The sequence below is a fragment of the Sardina pilchardus genome, chromosome 6 (genome assembly GCF_963854185.1).
Source record: "Sardina pilchardus chromosome 6, fSarPil1.1, whole genome shotgun sequence".
NCBI classification, from domain to species: Eukaryota; Metazoa; Chordata; class Actinopteri; order Clupeiformes; family Clupeidae; genus Sardina; species Sardina pilchardus.
Window position 1 is genome coordinate 16,153,054 of NC_084999.1, and position 19,400 is coordinate 16,172,453.

At 40.8% G+C, this 19,400-nt stretch overlaps 1 protein-coding gene across 1 annotated transcript; it reads left to right on the plus strand.

Moving 5' to 3' along the window:
- Window positions 1-1,381: 1,381 nt before the first annotated feature.
- Window positions 1,382-18,153, plus strand: LOC134082738 (IgGFc-binding protein-like). The gene is made up of 14 exons (XM_062538677.1): window positions 1,382-1,392; window positions 1,574-1,624; window positions 2,636-3,775; window positions 4,026-4,363; window positions 4,811-5,381; window positions 6,044-6,642; window positions 9,525-10,095; window positions 12,799-13,400; window positions 13,646-14,198; window positions 14,612-14,808; window positions 15,046-15,187; window positions 15,346-15,665; window positions 15,786-16,359; window positions 17,846-18,153. Coding segments are annotated over exons 2-14 (5,658 nt in total). The 5' UTR covers window positions 1,382-1,392; window positions 1,574-1,575; the 3' UTR covers window positions 17,848-18,153.
- The last annotated feature ends 1,247 nt before the right edge of the window (window positions 18,154-19,400 follow it).

A 19,400-nucleotide genomic window follows, 5' to 3' on the forward strand; every position in this document is an offset into this window, starting at 1 on the left:
TAGAACTGGAATGTTTCAGCTTTAAACTGTCTACCTTCACACTATCAACTCTCTGTAAGCTATGCAACCACCATGTTTACCCAAGCTACACCTTAGTGACCATATCTACATTATCTATCTATTTTTGCATTTTCATGCACTGGTAATTCCTTGGAATTGCATTTCTAGTTGAGTTACGTAATTTAATTACAAAATAAATATAACAGTAATACATTACAGTTACAGAAGAAAAACATGTAATTCAATTACAGGTACTTTTGAAATTTTTCAAAATTACAATTTGAATTACATCTCAATATTGTCAGCAAAACCTTGCAAAGAATACTGCATGGAAAAAGAACTGTTTCTCTCCACAGCCATAGTTTGATACGGGACCTTCTGATATGCTCTATCACGTCCGGTGCCATCAGCGTACATGTCTGCCTGTGCATGCAGCAATGTAAATGTGTGTGTCTGTAGCAATGTCTCATAGAAATGCATTTCATAGCTGGAAATTTAGAAAACATTTCTTATAGTATGTCACGGAAAAGGGTATTGAACTCAGATTGATTTTACAGTAACATTTGGCTTGAAGTCTGACCTTGTGGTGGTTATCATTATATTATCCTCATAAAAATGTGATGCTAATTCATGTATTAATATAGCCCGGGAATGCCCATGCTGCCTTGTGCGCTTGTACCAAACTGCTCGGCAGCCTGGAGACCAAGGCTGAAATCTTCGCATGGATTTGGGGACTATATTAAAAAATCGGAAAAGTAATCAAAAAGTAATCAAATGTAATTAGCTACGTTACTCAGATAAAATAATTCAAATAGTTACACTACTATTACAAACAGGGTAACGTAACACATTACATTTCTAAAGTAACCTTCCCAACACTGGTGACAAAAGGCATAAAAGGTTTACTTTTTTGACACATGAAATACATTCTGTCCATGATATAATATATAAGACATGTTCCACATGGTGCTTTATATTTATTTGAGTGGAATTCCTAGGATGGCCAATTCAGATCTTTTAAGTGCTCTTTAACCCACTATTGCCACTCTATCCTTTAGGCTGTTTAATTGGCTATAGAACACCACATATGTAATGTTGGTGTTGTAATGTCACAATGACAAGACAGTAAGCGAGACATTTTCCAACTCTAGAGTCTAGACAACGCCCATGCTGTGTGTGCTCTGTAAGATAAGCATCACTGCAAACAATATCATCCAGGGGTGGAGTTTTGTGCAGTAATGAGTTCTCCCGAATAATTAAGATGTCATGAGATCCTGTTTTAACATGTTGACATTTGTTTCAGTATGTTTACATAATTTAATAGCTGACCAAGTCTACATAAAAGCAGACTTAGTCATAGTCTTAGTGAAATCCATTGGGTTCGAGTCGAAGGTATGGGCATAATTTCTTAGAGTTTTATGAATATGCTTGAATGTCTTTTCATTGAGACCCTTATCTATTCAAGTGAATGTAGAGGTCACAGATTAAACAAATTTAAAATGATAAAAAAAATAAAGGGTTTCAAGGAGGAAGAATTGAGAGATATATTGAGCCTATTTTGTGTTGCTTTCAGCCATGGACGCCAACATGATATTATTCTGCCTGACTGCAGTGATCTACTCTGGTAAGAACTAACCAACCATAACATTAACTGATGGCAGTTTGAATTGAATTAATTTACTGGCTTCTGATGTTCTGAAATAGTCACATATACTATCAATGCCATATGCTTACTGAACAGCTTGGACGTGTGTCTGTGAAAACTTGAATTAAATTAATTTAAAAATTAAAAGACCGCAGCATATTTTTTGATGCCATTCTAACATGGTTAATATTTAATATGGTTAATGGTCTATAAGGTTGTTTGGAGACATTTGAATGAGTTTACAGTATTATTCAAGATTAAGAGACAACTGGAAATTTGAATATGACCATTAACTCATTCAAATATCATTCACCAACTGCTGGATGACCAGGAAAATGTACAGTGGTCTGTTAATTTTTTCCAGAGATGTAGTTTCCACAAAATACACCTCAAAGAATTTTCATGTGGTAATTCACCTGGTCACTCAATTAGCCTACAAAAAGGGAAATTGTTTGTCTGTGAAGCACACCCTGAAGAAGGCTGCTTATGCCGCTACACGTGAGCTTCTCCCTGTTTTTAACCTTCATTATGATAGCCAGTCTAAAATAAAGGCTTTTTAACTTTGGAAGAAGAGTGCCTTGGATTCCTCCTTTTTTCTCTTATATGAATTCTCGAACCCAAAGAGCACCTTCATATTTGAACTTCTGAGCACCCTGGACTTTTTTTGTCTTCTCAAGACACCTCAAAGAATAATGTGATCATAAGCAAAGCATTAAAACCAATGTTTCAGTAACAAAGGAATCTTGACATAATAATAAATGTTGGATTAACATATCTGTATGTAAACAGTGCCTGTAAGGCCTTATTATTTATGAAGCAACAGTTCATCATAGTCCCATAGGCCTACATAAAAATAACACTTTTCAAAATGTTTTTAAACAAACTTCCAAAGTAATCATTATTATTGTTATTTAAAAGCATTCAATAAAGTACTCTTTATTTTGAGGCTAACATGTTTCATGTGATGTTTTCACCATTTTCTGATTTAAGGAGTGAGTGGGTGTCCTGTTGGTCAAGAATTTTTTACCACTTTCTTGACAAACTATGGTACACGACGTTCTGCAACACTGGAGCTTGCTATTACTGCTCATGAAAAAACAGCCACAGTGAATGTATGGTCTCCTTATTTCACAAAGACCAAGACAGTGCCCAAAGGGAGCACAACTTTTATCAATTTACCAGCCAAAGCCGAACTGTCAGGTTCAGGGTTGTCTGACAAAATTGTCCGTGTTACGTCTGACAGCAACATCACTGTGGTGTCATCAAGTAGAAAACGATCCTCTGGGGACAGTAGTGTCATCCTCCCAACATCCAACCTGGGCAGGAAGTATGTCGTGTTCACACCAGATCTTTTCCACGAAAGATTTCAGGCTCTTGTTGCTCTTGTAAATGGTGACAAAGAGAATGTGGTGGAAATCCTGACTGATGGCAACACAAAAGTTCCCCTAACACTAGAACCTAATACAGTCTACCAGTTCATGAGCACTAAGTCATACACTGGCACAAGGATCACTTCTACACTGCCTCTGGCTGTTTTGGTGGGAAACATGTGTGCTAGACTGTATCATGGGAGCTGTACACATGTATATGAGCAGCTACTCCCGGTGGAAAGGCTTTCTGATCACTACTTGGTTCCAGCTATGGGCAACAAAGCCCAAGACTATGCCTATGTTGTTGCAGCTGATGACAAGACAACTGTTGTCATTTCTGGAAAAGAACAGAGACTTCATTCTGGGCAAAATCTGAAAATCTCAATGAGCCCAGGTAACCCTGTTATTGTAAGAAGCAACAAAAAGGTTATGGTGATGTACTTTGGAAGCAACCATCCACACGATGAGTTTCTGACTAACATCCTTCCCACCTCTGAGATGTCAAATACATGGTCAGTGTACCCACAAGAAACGTATGTCAATACAGCTGTCATCGTCTCGGAGGCTGAGGGCTCAAACACGATCAGCGGTGTGACCAACTGGAAGCCTTTCCCCTCAGATAGTAGGTATGTGTGGGCCACGAAGGATCTTGGGAAGAAAAAAAACCCTGTGAGCTTTAGTGGACAGGCCCTCATGGCCGTTTATGTCTTTGGTGGTAAAAAGACACACGGTTATGGTACAACTGGGGTGTGCACTTCAGGTAAGTTTTTATATAACAATCCAGTTAAGTAGTTAAATAATAGCATAATAATATTCATATAGTACAATGTGATTACACATTGATTGAAATTGTTAATGAATCTGGAGTATGAACTAAATCAACACTGATTGAATACAACCAGCCAAAACAAAATATGTGATTGAAAAATGTCCATTTGTTGACAAATGTTTGACCACATATTCCAGTCACTCTGGCTGAAATCCTCCTAATGTAATAATTGTATTTGTAGTTATTGAACCAACTCCAGCACCTGACCCTTGTGATGGCATCACATGTCGGGAGAAGGAGGAGTGCAGGGAAGGTAAATGTGTTCACACATCAGAGGATACCTGCTCGGCTCTTGGTGATCCCCATTACAGAACCTTTGATGGGAAACGCTACGACTTCCAAGGCACCTGCACCTACACCATGGCCGAGGTTTTGAAAAAAGAGGCAGGCCTTGTTCCCTTCACAGTCCTGGCCAAGAACAACCACAGAGGCAACAAACGGGTGGCGTATGTCAGGAAGGTCACGGTCACTGTGTACAATCACACCGTGACCATCAGTGAAAAAAGGGCCAGAGTCGAGGTAAGGAATGAAGGTTGTGTTTTTGTTGTCAAATACAGGTGGCTGGCTGACTGAACAATGCATCTACTGTGTCCCTTAACATTTAAGACTCCTATGAATTGAATCAATCTAATGGCTTTCCCAAGAGTACCTCAGGGAAATAATCAAGTAGCATAATCGCATGAAAACGTTTGTCCAAACCAATATTTTAGTTTCCTACACTTTTCTCAGCCACTGGTTGCTTGCTGATAAGTGGTGGCTTTCTGAAGAGTATTTAAGGACTGCATTCCATTTTTAATGGATATTTTTGTAGCGCTAATTTAGATAGAGCTAGGAAATGTTGTTACATTGCATATTTTTTTTCTGATGCCTGCATTTAAAATGTTGCTGACTCATAGGGTGAATCAAATTGAATACTCTAAAAGGTTTTACATTTGTTGATGTTCCAATACCCCACTTCTTCACCAGGTGGACGGTGAAATTGTTTACCTGCCTGTGAGTCTAGCGGGGGGAAAGCTCCAGGTGGTCCAGAGAGGCAGGAATGCCGTTTTGACAACAAAGTTTGGGCTGAAAGTCACATACGACTGGAATATGATGCTGCGCATCACTGCAACAAGCAGCTACTTCCGTACACTGGGCGGATTGTGTGGGAATTACAACGGTGACCGCAAGGATGAATGGACCAGCCGCACTGGAAGTCGACTCTCCTCAGCCCTCGAGTTCGCAAAGAGCTGGAAAGTGTCGGATAGAGATCTGTTCTGCCATGACAACTGTCGTGGGAAATGCCCCAGTTGCTTGCCAGCAGAGAAAAAGAAATTTAGTGGAGTAAAGTACTGTGGCCTCATCACCGACACCAACAGTGTATTTGCCAAATGCATACCCGAAGTTGACCCTGGCATGTACTTTGACAACTGTGTGTATGACATCTGCATCAATAAAGGCATCAAAAGCTTCCTCTGTGACAACATAGAAAATTATGTGGATGCATGCATGGCTGCGGGCATCAAGATTGATGGCTGGAGAACTCTTGCAAACTGTCGTAAGTGTATGAGACCATGAGCAAATACCGTATATACCTGAATATAAGACTAGGTTTTTGTCCTAAAAATAGGCTGAAAAACGGGGGGGTCGTCTTATATTCGCCATATAGTCTAGACAAAATCACGGGAGAAAGGGAGAAAGCGGGGGAAACAGTAGAGGGTGCTAATGCAATAGGCTTATTATTAGTGACAGTGTTATGAATTCACTTGATGGTGTTGAAAGCTGCCAAAGAATTTGGAGTCACGGAATGTAACGTTCGGAGGTGGCGAGCACCGAAATAATGACTAAAAAAATGCCCACTCATGGATAAATTAATCCAAATATTTAATGAATGGTGTTCAAATGTTTTCTTCCAATGAATTATCACTAGAATCAAATCAAATCAAATCATTTTCTGTTGAAAACCAGATTTTTCAACAGAAAAAAAATAAGTCTGGAAAATGGGGGGTCGTCTTATACACAGGGTCGTCTTATATTCGGGTATATACGGTAATATAATTCCATGTTCTTAGTTTTTAAGCTGAAGAGTATTCAACTTATTATCTAATTGATGACATACTGAAGCCTATAAATACAATCAAAACACATATTGAATTTGTATATCCCATTGACAAAGCAGTTGATGTGTTGTTATACATTCTTTTCTTTCACCATTCCCAGCCATGGACTGTCCTGCAAATAGCCACTATGAAGCATGTGGGTCAGCGTGCGCAGCCTCCTGTGCTGAGAGGAACGCCCCGTCCACATGTAAGGAGCCCTGCGTAGAGGGCTGCCAGTGCAACAAGGGCTTTGTGCTCAGCGGTGAAACGTGTGTGCCAGTGAGCTCATGTGGCTGTACCAGTGGAGGGCGCTATTACCCTCCAGGGCACACATTTTGGACTGATAACACATGCACTAAAAAATGCACATGCACGTCTGGAACCCTGAAGTGCATTGCTACCAAGTGCAAGAGTTCTGAAGTGTGTTCTTTAAGGAACGGTGTGAGAAACTGTTACCCGCTGTCTTATGGTACCTGCCGTGGCTCCGGTGACCCACACTACCGCTCGTTTGATGGAAAGAAATTTGACTTCCAAGGAACATGCACATACCTCTTGTCCAAAGTGCTCAGCACTACAGATCCTTCTCTGGAACCATTTGAGGTGCAGGTCCAGAATGAGAACAGAGGCCGAAACAAGGCAGTCGCATACACCAAGACAGCCTTGATTACTGTGTATGAACACACCATTATTTTGAGCAGCGACAATCCCGGTAGAGTTATGGTAAGTTATTCATTTGTGGAGCTGTAACTTATCTATAATTCTGACACTAAGCTCAAACTTAAACCACAATTTAGTTTCTGTTTGCTTTCTGTTGTAGGCCTACACAGTTATGTAGGCCTACGGTGGTGCATTGCTTTCACACAAAAACAAACAAAAAGGGCTCAGTGTAGGCTATAGGTGAAAGTTTGTTGTTATAAAATTATATTTTTCACGTTTAAACAAGATAAGTATCATGTTATTGCAAGAAATGACAAAGTTGTTTCATGATAATGATATTTTCACGTTAGGCATGAGATCATGTTAGCCTATTTCAATAGGCCTATATGATATGCACCTTTTTATAAGATATTTATCACGTTATTAAAGGGGACATATTATACCTCTTTTTAAACGAGGTTAGAATTGGTCTCTTCCAAATTGAGCCGTTTCTGGGCTGGCCACGCCTCCGGCTGCGTGTATTGATTACGCTGCTCGTTTCACAGGTGAAAATGACTACAAACAGAGCCGGCATCCAACCACATATGTTAGATCCTGGTGCTAGGGTTGGTCTATGCAAATTCCCTTAGTATTACATCAGAATAAGGGAGCAATCCAAATGGCTTACAGCAGCATACTATTCTTGACACCAAAGTCTTTCTACTGATCTACAGAAAACGGATGGATGGGCTTTTTTCACGCTTGGAGTGTTTATAAGAACAGTAGAGGCCTAAATATGAACACAAAAGCCCGCAAAAAGTGAGTTTTGCATAATATGTCCCCTTTAAGTCTACATGAAATTATCACGTTATTTCAAGATAATGAAACTGAACGAAGAGAGGCAAGAATAGGATGGCTCCTTTAGGTACATGAGTCAATCAAATTCTAGTTTAAACTCGGTTTATGGTGATTCTCCAGTTATTATATTGAACATGGTATGATATTGTTAAGTATGCCTAGATGCGAACACTTGAGCATTATAGCCTATTCTGCACCTGTAGCGGATTGGCAATCGGGAGAGTCGGGAAGATTTTTGGTGTGGTGATTTGGGTCGCGCTGATGATTAGCCTACTGTGGTGATGTGATGTCAAACTGTCATATTGCTGTTTAAACATTTCCTTTGCCATGCTCTCCAGCAGCCTGCACTTGTGACTGCAGCTCACTTTTCGTTCCCCGCGGCCTCCAGACATGGGCAGTAGCCTATTTCAATTAGGTTAGGCCTATTTGAAATACGTAGGCCTATAATAGGCGTATGTATTTTGCTGGATTGAAAAAAATCAAATATAATTTGTAACAAAATACTTTGAGGGATTGTATTTAGAGTAGCCTTTTTCAAATAATTAGGCCTAAATATAGGCTACTTACCCTACCTACTGTAAAACCATGACAATATGCTATGCTTATCATAGTCCGGGAGCCAAAAGTGAACCTTTAACATGAGGATTTATGTAAGGGATAACATTAACCAAGGTGTCCTGATCTGCAGAAATAATGGAGGAGACTGAGGCAAAAACCTCTCCGATGCGAAACAGTGGTGTTTTCACCACCCAGTTAATTAATGTAGGCCTATATTGAGACACCTTACAGGATGTTAATTTGTTTGTCCCCCATGTTGCCAGTCTTGTATGAAGGCAAAAGGCATGCATTTGTAGCACAAAAAGGGAAATGCTGTTCAATTTAAAAAGGCTAACCTGTTCAATTTGTCGTACTACTTTCTTTGAAAACGGAAAATTATGGTGGGTAGTTTGCTTTGTCACAGTTGATTCCACTGTTGCAATGCCTGCTTGTTGTCAGTTCAATCATCTCTATAATTTGTATCATTTATATTAATATGGGATGCTGATTAAATATTTTTTTTTACTAGATCTACTGTACTTCATAGGAGCCCCAAAGTAAAGAATGTATAGCCCTCTGCCAGCCAATCAGAAATAGTGTTTCTTGTAGTTTATTTTAAAATGGTATACCATGATCATTTTGGGGGTATTTTTGTATTTTCTACTAATTCTAATTACTACTTTTTTTTTTACATCAGTATTTTGTATTTTATTTTGTTACATTTTATAAGCCAGTATTTGTAATTTGTAACAAAATATTGTGTCCACCTCTGGCGGCCTCTCCCCACAGCCTTGGAAATTACTACGATGACCTGGCATGCAGGCTACCGAGCCAAAGCTCCCTACATTCACCATTGCGTAAACACTCGCAAATTTACCAAGGCCCTTTCTCCCTCTTGCGTTAAGTTTTATTTATTTTGTGGATGAGAAGATGAAGCAGAACTATCAGGCTGTGTGAACAGGCTACTCTGCACACCTCTCTATCGGCCTCCTTCTCAGCGGCTCTCTGCCCAGACACAGATACATCTCTTCGCTGCTTCTGCTCCTCAGTAAGCTGGCGACCACACACACGCACTGTACACACATGAACAAAAGCAAACACTCATCAAGCAGCACTGCAACAGCCAGGGTGCAAGGTCATAGACACGAGCAGTTCTCATTTAGCCTATGCCAACCATGGGCTCTCCTGGCTTGGTTTCATTTACTTTCGTTATCTTAAAATAATGTGACAATTTCAAGTAATAACGTGATAACTATCTTGTAAAAAAGTTAAGTGAAATATCATATCTTGAAATAACATGATATTTTCACGTTATAACGTGAAAGTATAATTATCATGAAATAACGTGATCATTTTGTGTAATAACATGATATTTAGTTTGTTTAAATGTGAACAAGATCTTGTTATAACACGAAACTTTCACATAATTACTTGATATTTTTTTTTAGTGTGACAGCAATGCGCGCGCCACCGTTGTTATGTATGATACAAAAGGTTTGTTGTAAATTCTCTATGAAAGAGCCTCTTATGACTACTTACTCCTAATTCCTTCCTAATATCTTCCTGTTAAGCTAAACAACGTGTTCATAAACCTGCCACTGACACTGGACAATGGACGACTGTCAATTTTCCGAAGAGGCCGGGCTGGAGTGGTCAAAACTGAGTTTGGCCTGGAAATGCAGTTTGATTGGAGAAGCTATGTGTCAGTTACTGTCCCAAGCACCTACCATGGAGTGCTAGGTGGTCTGTGTGGAAACTTCAACGGCCATGGAAACGATGACATGCTCACACCCAACGAAACCCCTGCCAAAAATCCAACAGAGTTTGGTAAAAGCTGGAAAGTGAAGAATGATTCTCGGTGCAAAGACACATGTGAAGGAAAGACATGCTATGAGTGTGACATCAATTCAGAGCAGAATGAGCCATTCCGAAAACACTGCAGCATCCTCACAGACAAGACTGGTCCCTTCAAGGACTGTCACAGCAAAGTGAATCCAGAGCAGTACTATGAAGACTGTGTTTACGACATGTGCATGTATAAGGGCCACTCCTCTGCACTTTGCAATGCCCTCAGCACGTACACCTCCGTGTGCCAGGACGCAAAAGCCAGGATCGACGTTTGGAGAACAGAGTCACTTTGTCGTGAGTACGATTTTTCAGGAGAGCAATTAAGGCCATGCAAAATGTAATATTTTTGATCCATGGGTGCTGCAGAGCACAACAAGTTCCTCTTTATGATATGCTTCTAACATGACTGATTATATACTGGGGAAGATTATGTAGTAACAGCGGTTACAATCTCACTATATTTGGAACCAAAATGTAAGAACAAATGTCAGTTTATATGTGATTATGCAAATGGTAACACAAAATGGTCTGGTGACATTAAATCTATATGATTTATTTTTTACCTTAAAAGTCAACACCATCAAACATAAGGTTATCAAAATAGGCTATATCATTACAATAGCCTAACTCATATTTCTTTCTATATTTGTTTCATTTGATTTGACCAGAGATACACATACACATCAAATTTGGTGCTGTTGAGAACTCAGCGGAGTATTCTGTGACTTTGCTGTTACACATTTTAACCTGAGAATATTTCCTATAGTTCCATGAACTTTTTCCAAATTAAATAATAGTCCTACCAAAGGGCTTTCCTTTGGAAATGAATGCCTAAAGGAATAGTTCGGAATTTTGGACATAGGACTTCATTTCCAACTTTACCGAGGTGATATAGGTCGGTGGAGACCGTTTTTATCGCGTTTAACCCCTTCCTTCAGTTGCAGCGTCCCCCTTTGCTATCACTGGTTCTGAGCTAACGCATTTCTACGGTAACATCAGTCTGACATCAACAACAGTCTTACGCACTCCACAGCACACCCGAGACAAGTCAATTAAAACGTCAGACTATCGATATACATGTCCGTGTTGATAGAATAATTTTAGAAATAAAACTAACCTTGCAACTCAATGATTTATTACATTTTGAGGGACTAGTTTCTCAATATCAATCCGCCACTGACATACAGGGAACAAAGTAGGCTATTGCAATGCGATGCAAGGTTAGTTTTATTTCTAACATTGTTCTATCAACACAGGCATGTGCGTCGGTATTCTGACGTTATAATTTATTTGTTTCGGGTGTTCTGTGGAGTGTTTTCAGTGGCAGGCTGGATGTTACCGTTGACTTGTTGCGTTATCTCGGCACCAGGTTAGCACGAGATGAACACTGCAACTCAAGGAAGGGCAGAAATTAATTGAAAATGGTCTTCACCGACCTATATCACTCCGACTAAGTTGGAAATGAGGTCCTATGTCCAACATTCTGAACTATTGCTTTAATGACTTAATGCCATTGAGGGAGGGCAAAACAACTGCTTTTTATTTTCATGATAAGAGAGTTGGTAATGGAGTCTATTTTTAAAGCTTCCTAAAAACCCTTTAGATATACAGTACAGTATTTTTTCTTAATTTCCATATCAAGTATGTATAACATAAAACAACAACAGAATAAGAAAAAAGTCGGTCATATCTTTGAAAATTACTTCCAGATAAATATACTTTTCAAGAGCTTAACTCACTCATGCGTGGCACTCCACTTGTCATTAAAGTGTAAGTTTGGCGGAAATTGAAAATAAAGCTGTTTTCTGAATGAAAATACATCAACTAAGCCGTGGAGGAAGTAATTTTCGCTCATCACGCAGTACAGAGCTATCACGGGCAAGAGTGACAGCCCAAAATGGCAAACAGTGGGTTAGCATGGGGAATAGAGCCACACGCTTTCAAAATCGCATTTTTAAACCACTAACATTGCTCTAAACAGCGCCAAACCTCATCAGTAGCTTGTTCTAGGTGTCTACACATAAAACGAAGCACCAATCAGTCTGTAAACTTTGGAATAGTCAGTATACACGTAGAATCAATTTGAGACTGCAACCCCGTCTGAAGCACAGAAATGTCTCGCGAGATCTCACACGAGAGGTCGTGGACTTTCCTTCATGAGGAGCTGGAAGGGGGAAGTGTTCATAACAGTCTTCTTTTATAAACGTCGGGTTCATGAGCCAAGTTGTTGGTGCTTCGTTTTATGTGTAGACACCTAGAGCAAGCTTCTGACGAGGTTTGGCGCTGTTTTGAGCAATGTTAGTGGTTTAAAAATGCGATTTTGACTACCTGTAGGAATAGCTCCCGTGCTTCCGTGTGAGATCTCGCGAGATATTTCTGTGCTTACGGGGTTGCGGTCTCGAATTGATTCTACGTGTATACTGACTATTCCAAAGTTTACAGACTGATTGGTGCTTCGTTTCATGTGTAGACACCTAGAGCAAGCTACTGATGAGGTTTGGCGCTGTTTTGAGCAATGTTAGTGGTTTAAAAATGCGATTTTGAAAGCGTGTGGCTCTATTCCCCATGCTAACCCACTGTTTGCGATTTTGGGCTGTCGCACCTGCCCGTGATAGCTCTGTACTGCGTGATGAGCGAAAATTACTTCCTCCACAGCTTAGTTGATGTATTTTCATTCAGAAAATAGCTTTATTTTCAATTTCCGCCAAACTTACACTTTAACTTCCAAATGCTGTAACCTTTGATCTGGGGCACATAAGTACATACTTTAACCTGTTTTGTAAACTTTAACGGATTGGTAATCATACCAGATGTGTTTTGTAGAGATGAATAACATGTTCATAATTTCATAATTTTTAGATGTTAACATTTGCATGATCTTCACCTTCTACTTATAATAACTCACTTTGACATGATGTTAAACAATCCAAGCTGTCATCTTCTCCATTGTCAGCACTCTCGTTTCACACAGAGATGTGTATGATTTGTTTTCGGCAGCGCTGGATTGCAAAGGATACAGCCACTACAAAGTTTGCCCGTCCAGCTGTTCTGTAATGTGTCGTGGAACTGAGGAGCCCGAAGACTGCGAAAACACCCCCTGCAGTGAGGGTTGTGAGTGCGATGACGGCTTTGTGCTGAGTGACGGACAGTGTGTGCCAGAGGAACAGTGTGGCTGTGCGCACAAAGGCCGCTACTACCAGCAAGGCCAGGTGTTCTTCCTCAATGACCAGTGCAAGGGCCGTTGTGTGTGTGGAAACGATGGAAAGGTTCAGTGCCAACCTGATTTCTCCTGTGGGCCTGACGAAGAGTGCCGCATCCAGGACGGGATCAAGGACTGCTTCCCCACCACCAAAGCCATCTGCTCAGTATGTGGAACGGGACACTATCACTCCTTTGACAACAAGGACTTCAGCGTTACTGGCAACTGTGTGTACAAAATGGCAGAGGTCACCAAAGACAAGGATGGTAAGAGGGTTCCTTTCAGTGTGGTAGTCCATCAGGAATCTGTGGCCAATGATCCAACTGTTACCCGTAGTGTCCAAATAGAAGTCAGTGACTACAACATCGTCATGCTTCCTGGAAGAATCTGGGAAGTAACGGTAATTGTAATATCTTCTGCATATTTCTAACGGTCCTCTGTTCTACTTTTCCTTCCTTTCCTCTTTCCTGAAACAACTTACTTATAGTTATCGTTTTTTTTTCCATGGTGTATTATCGTCAAAGCCCTGTGGGCATTTCACATCCATATTGATATCAGAGTCCTAAATGACAACAAACAAAGTTTTGTTATATTGCCTTCCCCTCCTTTCATTGTTTTGCCATTTCTCTCCCTCTCCATTGACAGCTGGATGACATCCGAGTGAATCTCCCTCTCCAATTGGACGACGGGAAGGTGCGAGTCTATCAGAACGGATTTGTCATCATTCTGCAGACTAACTTTGGCTTGGAGGTGACCTATGACACCACCTCCATGGTTAGAGTGGAAATGCCATCCTCTTACAAAGGCGTGCTGCTGGGCCTCTGTGGCAACTACAACGGCAACCCGGCCGATGACTTCGCCTTACCTGGAGGTGCCCAGGCCTCCTCGGCAGAAGCGTTTGCTGAGGGCTGGGTCGTGAATCAGACGGATGTGACTTGTCAGACAGGCTGTGGGTCCCAGTGCCCTACTCCACCACCAGGGGGCGGAGACTTGTGTGACATCTTGAAGGACAAAAAGAGTCCATTTTCAAAGTGCCACTCAACTGTGCCACCACAGGAGTACTTTGACAAATGTGTGAAAGACCTTTCGGAGCAAGGCGGCAGTAAAGATGTCCTTTGCCAACACTTGCAGAACTACGTTGCTGTCTGCCAGGAATCTGGGGGTTCAGTTGACGGCTGGCGAAACGAGACATTTTGTCGTGAGTGTTTCTGATAAAAATGTACTGTAGGCTATATATGTTGGCCACTGTATATATATGCTCTATCTGACCGAAATGCTTCAGATCTAGAGAGACCATTTGAACTAGATGTCCCAGTTAACGTCCCTTTCTCTCTTATACTTTTGAAATCGAGTTGAGTTCTGGGTAGTCCTGGGTATTTCCATGTTCTGTCGTGGCCCAGTGCTTCCTCTCCAAGCACTACCAACAACTGGGCATGTAAATATAGCACTTAACACTTCTAGAACTGTCACTTGGTTCTATGCGAGTAGTACTTATTGCTGTACTTACAAGTCCCTGTCGTACTGTACTGTTGATTGTTTCCCTTTTTCTGTTAGTCATTTTGGATAAAAACATCGGCTAAATGGTTATGCTTTCTTTTGAAATTCTCATAGCGATGACGTGCCCAAAGAACAGTCAGTATGAGCTCTGTGCCGATACCTGCTCCACTACCTGTGCCAGTCTCACTATGCCTCAGAAGTGCTCACATTGCCAGGAGGGATGCGAGTGTGAGGATGGTTTTGCCTTTGATGGTGGAGAATGTAAGCCACTGGGAAAATGTGGCTGTGTGGTTGATGGACGCACTTACAAGGTGTGTGTGTGTGTGTGTGTGTGTGCTTTTCTTTCTTTTGACATATTTTGTTTACCAATTTCAAGATTGTTAAAAGACTAATGAAATAAGACAGCTTCTGATCACAGATCATAGAGCACAGTAGCTGAGCAGGCCTTAGTTACTACTTCTCATGACAAAGCTGGATTTTACAAATCATGTCATAGTAGTGTAGTGTTGTGTACGTGTCTCAGTATGTGGATGTGTGTTTTCTTGCAGTCAGGGGAGACCGTGGTGAGTGAAGACTGCCTACAGAAATGCAAGTGTGTAGATGGTGTGTTTTCATGTGAGAAAACAAAAGGTTGCATAGTGAAACAAGTCTGTGACATCAGGGAAGGACTAAGAGACTGCTATCAAGAAGGTGAGTTCCCTGGTGAAAGTATATACAACAAACATATATTATACTGTATATATATCTGTGTATTTAACATTTCAGAAAGAAATTATATTACAACAAATCAAATGAAATTAATTGTAATTAAATGTTGATGCTAACTGAAAATAACATCTCTGGGACAGATCCATGTGAGGCTTGCCGTGAAAAAGAAATGTGTGTCAAGAACGGCACCAATGTCCAGTGTGTGGCAAAGTCCAGATCCACCTGCCAGATCATCGGGGACCCGCACTACCAAAGCTTCGATGGCAAACTTTTCTCTTACCAGGGCTCATGCACATACACACTGGTTCAGACGACAGGTCAAGATAGCACACTGACTCCTTTCAGCATTGTCACCAAAACCGAGTTGGAGAGTAAGCACGGGTCCTACTTAAAAACTGTAACAGTCAACATGGAAGGTGTCCAGATCGTTGTTGTCTATGGTGACCCCGACAAAGTGCTGGTCTGTAACATCTTTATGCATTGACTAAAACTGTGGCCAATATTAAAATTGTTCAGTATGCAAAAGAGAAAATATGAATGACGGAATCTGAATTGACGCTGGTCATCACGTGTTTTTCAGGTTGATGGATCCCCTTCTAATCTCCCCGTTACTCTCAAGTCTGGGAAGATCAGAATTACTCAGGAATCCTACAGGGGTGTCCTTAAGACCGACTTCGGAGTGGAGATCACCTTTGACTGGGGGGAGGATCTCTACGTCACTGTGCCTAGCAGCTATTATAAGAACCTGGAGGGCATGTGTGGAACCTACAACGGAGACCAGGCTGATGATTTCTCCATACCTAATGGCTCCACCATCACCAGCCTTAAGAAGTGGGCAGAAGCCTGGAGCCTTCCTGAAGCCAACAGCACCTGCCTGCATTCCTGCCCAGGCCAGTGCCCTGTCTGTACGGCGGACGCCAAGTCGCTTTATGGACAAAAGGAATACTGTGGCGAGATCGGAGTGAAGAATGGTGCTTTTGCTGCATGTCATGCCAAGGTTCTGCCAGGGAAGCTGTTGGCAGACTGCCTTTACAACATGTGCATCCATGAAGGAGACAAGGAGATGCTGTGCAAGGTCATGACCAATTATGTCAAAATCTGCCAGCTGAAAGGTGCTGACGTTTCTAAACAGTGGCTGCAGACACTCAACTGTTGTAAGTGGTATTATTTCAATTTCAATTTCAATTTCAATTTAATTTCGCTTATAGAGCGCCAATACATTACACATGTCTCATGGCGCTTTACAGAGTGTTAGACATTCAAAGAGAGCCCATGAGTAACAGGGGCAAGGAAAAACTCCCTAGAATTGGAGATACATATAGGAAGAAACCTCAGACAGATCCACGACTCAAGGGCCCAACCCATCTGCCTTGGGTCAGTTACAGTACAGTCATTTGTAGTTTGAAAGTTACAATGACAATGAAAGTTCAAATAGTCCAGTGTACGGAATAAATTGTCCATTAGTAATCCATTAGTTATTTCGGAAAGTGATGGGTCGCTGGGATGCGTGGGCCAAAGATTCGGGCAGGGAACCACAGCAGGCGATGGTAGGGCAGTCATAGGGATGGCGAAGGCAATGGCGATGGTAGGGCAGTCAGAGGGATGTAACTTCAGGTGTGATGAGGGACAGGCACAGAGATGGTTGATGGCTGGTATGGTTTACCTCACAGGTGAGGTATAGGGGAAAGGGAAGAGAAATAGAGTGTGTTAGTATTACTGTAAGTCATGATGGTTGGTATTAATAAGTATATCAATGGTGATATAAATGATTATACTATAGTCTCCCACAGTCAATTTAGTGTGTATTAGTTGTTCAAGTGACATTCTTACATTGACTTGCATTGTAATACAACGGCCACATGGTACCATGTGGTATTACAAGAAAGAGAGCCAACAGACGGTTTACATGTAGGTCATTTTGCACATTTGAACAAAAAACAAAAAGTCCACATAGCACCCTTAAAGGAATAGTTTGAAATGTTGGACGTAGCACCTCATTTCCAACTTAGTTGCAGAGTTTGCCGGTGCTAGGCTAGCGCAAGTCAATGGTTTATTAAAAGTGAATTATGCATGGTTTTTAGCTTAATTTGCCTTAACTGATCAGCTTCGGAGTCATTGGACTGGTTATTTGACTTGTTTCAGGTTGAATGATGGCTGTCTCGCTTCACCCTAGCGCCTGTTAGCGGAAAAAAACACGCTTGCAAGTTTATGCCACTGGATCAGTGGCACTGAAAAACAGAAGGTTTCGCAGCCTCGCGATCATGATCATGAAAAGACACTCACTGACCGATTGAGCAGTGTTGTAAAATATACATGCTAAAGCTGTAAGGGAAGCTCTGCAGAGAAACCTGCAAGCATAAAACAAGAAAACAGCGAAGAAATCGCCAGACCTGCATAGTTCCTCTTTAAGCCTGCCACTAAAAACAATGACCTATGGCACTCCACAGAACACTCGAGTTAGAAATGAGGTCCTATGTCCAAAATTCTGATCTATTCCCTTAAGGAAAGGCTCAGTGGATGTGGTTGCTGTTATGAGTATAAATAATGAATGATTCTTATGATCTACTTTAAGGGGCTATGTTAAACATCTACATAGACAAAATTACTTAATATTGTTCAATTGTTGTTTTGCTTCCACAGAAGTCTGACGAGAAGGGGATGAGTTGCTGAAGAAGATAGGCTACTAACAAAAATCCAGCGGACCCATCTCTACTCAGAAACCTAAATGCAGCATCGGCCAAATATCATTCAGCCATTTTAATGTCCTCCTTTTTCATCCAGAATATATAAGTAAATTTTGAGTAAAAAGCCATATAACTAAGGCTATGCATCTACAGTATATCATATATCTATTTGTGATGCTGTGTAAATCACATGCATTGCGATTTGTAATCACATGTAGCCTACTGCTTATCTATCTATATGCAATAAACAGTCATGCACTTCTGTTTTAATCTTTTGGTCTTCTACTTTTAATATTTTACTCAGAGCTGTATGCAAGAACATCTTAAGACGTTCTATATGTTTGTAAATGAATAGAACATAAAATATTGTCGCTAACTGAATAGCCACCATGATTATTGTCTATATCTGTTGTGTTCAGTGGTGAAATCTCACAGATATTCATAAGCAGAGGGGAAGGAATCTATAAATCTACTCTGCATCAGCCCTTTCCTTCACAGAAAAAGCATCAGGCTTAGGTTTCAATTCTTTGAGTACAAGAATTGAACAATTTAACAAGATTATAACTATGGATTATCAGAGCATATCTCAATACTGTGGATATTCACATTATTTTAAATGAAAAAAAAAGAGCAGATAAAGGAATTTACCATCCTCAAATTTTGTCAGCAGGGCTATAGCAGGGTTGAAATAAGTCACATAATCAAATCCAAATGGCATGTTGCCACTCAATTTTTGAAAATAATTCAAGTCTGATTACGTCAGGGTAAGTGTGCGTAGTTGTGACCATAAAGTTAAATCTTGGTCTCATCACTCCAAATGACCTTGTTCCAGAAGGTGCAAGGTTTTCTGGATCAATGTTAACTAGTCTGGTGGGATATGTGGTAACACACAGAAACTGTCTGTGTTTGGGACATGCTAGTGTCAGGCTTGCTAAATCCTCAACTCCTGTGTCACCTTTCAAAGTACTTGACAGGTTTGTCTTTGACAGTAGGGTGCTTCGCTTCCATGTGGCATTTTAGTTTTGATGGTTTCATGCTCTTATGTGCCAACAATTCACTGCACACCACACACCTGGGTTTCTGTCCTCTTTTGTCCTCAATATACTGTAAGTGAATGCATGTTTCAAATATGCAGGGTCATCTTGCCATATTTACCGATAAAATTATGTCTAACATGACCTGTCACATAAAGGTCTGGCATTAGATTCTGATTTTAAATGGATGATTCTTTTTTTTTTATTTTAACCACACAGCTCTGTGACCCACTGAGAACAGTTCCACAAGCCACTCCTAGGCTGACCCACACCGGTCTAGATGCTGTTTGGCATATTGCAGGACACAGAAAGTAAACAAAGGCAAAACAATATACAAAAAATATACTGTGGCCACAAGCGGCAATGGCAGGCCCACACTGCAAAAACTGGTCATCTAGTAAAATCTACCAAGTGTTAATGATCTTACATGAACATCAAACATTCTAGTTGGTATTATTTGTTTTCAGTACAAAGAAA

Coding starts and splice junctions, on each gene's coding strand:
- LOC134082738 (XM_062538677.1), top strand. CDS start 1,576: ATGGACGCCAACATGATATTATTCTGCCTGACTGCAGTGATCTACTCT. Junction 5,382..6,043: donor GAGAACTCTTGCAAACTGTC/GTAAGTGTATGA, acceptor CACCATTCCCAG/CCATGGACTGTCCTGCAAAT. Junction 14,199..14,611: donor GCGAAACGAGACATTTTGTC/GTGAGTGTTTCT, acceptor AAATTCTCATAG/CGATGACGTGCCCAAAGAAC.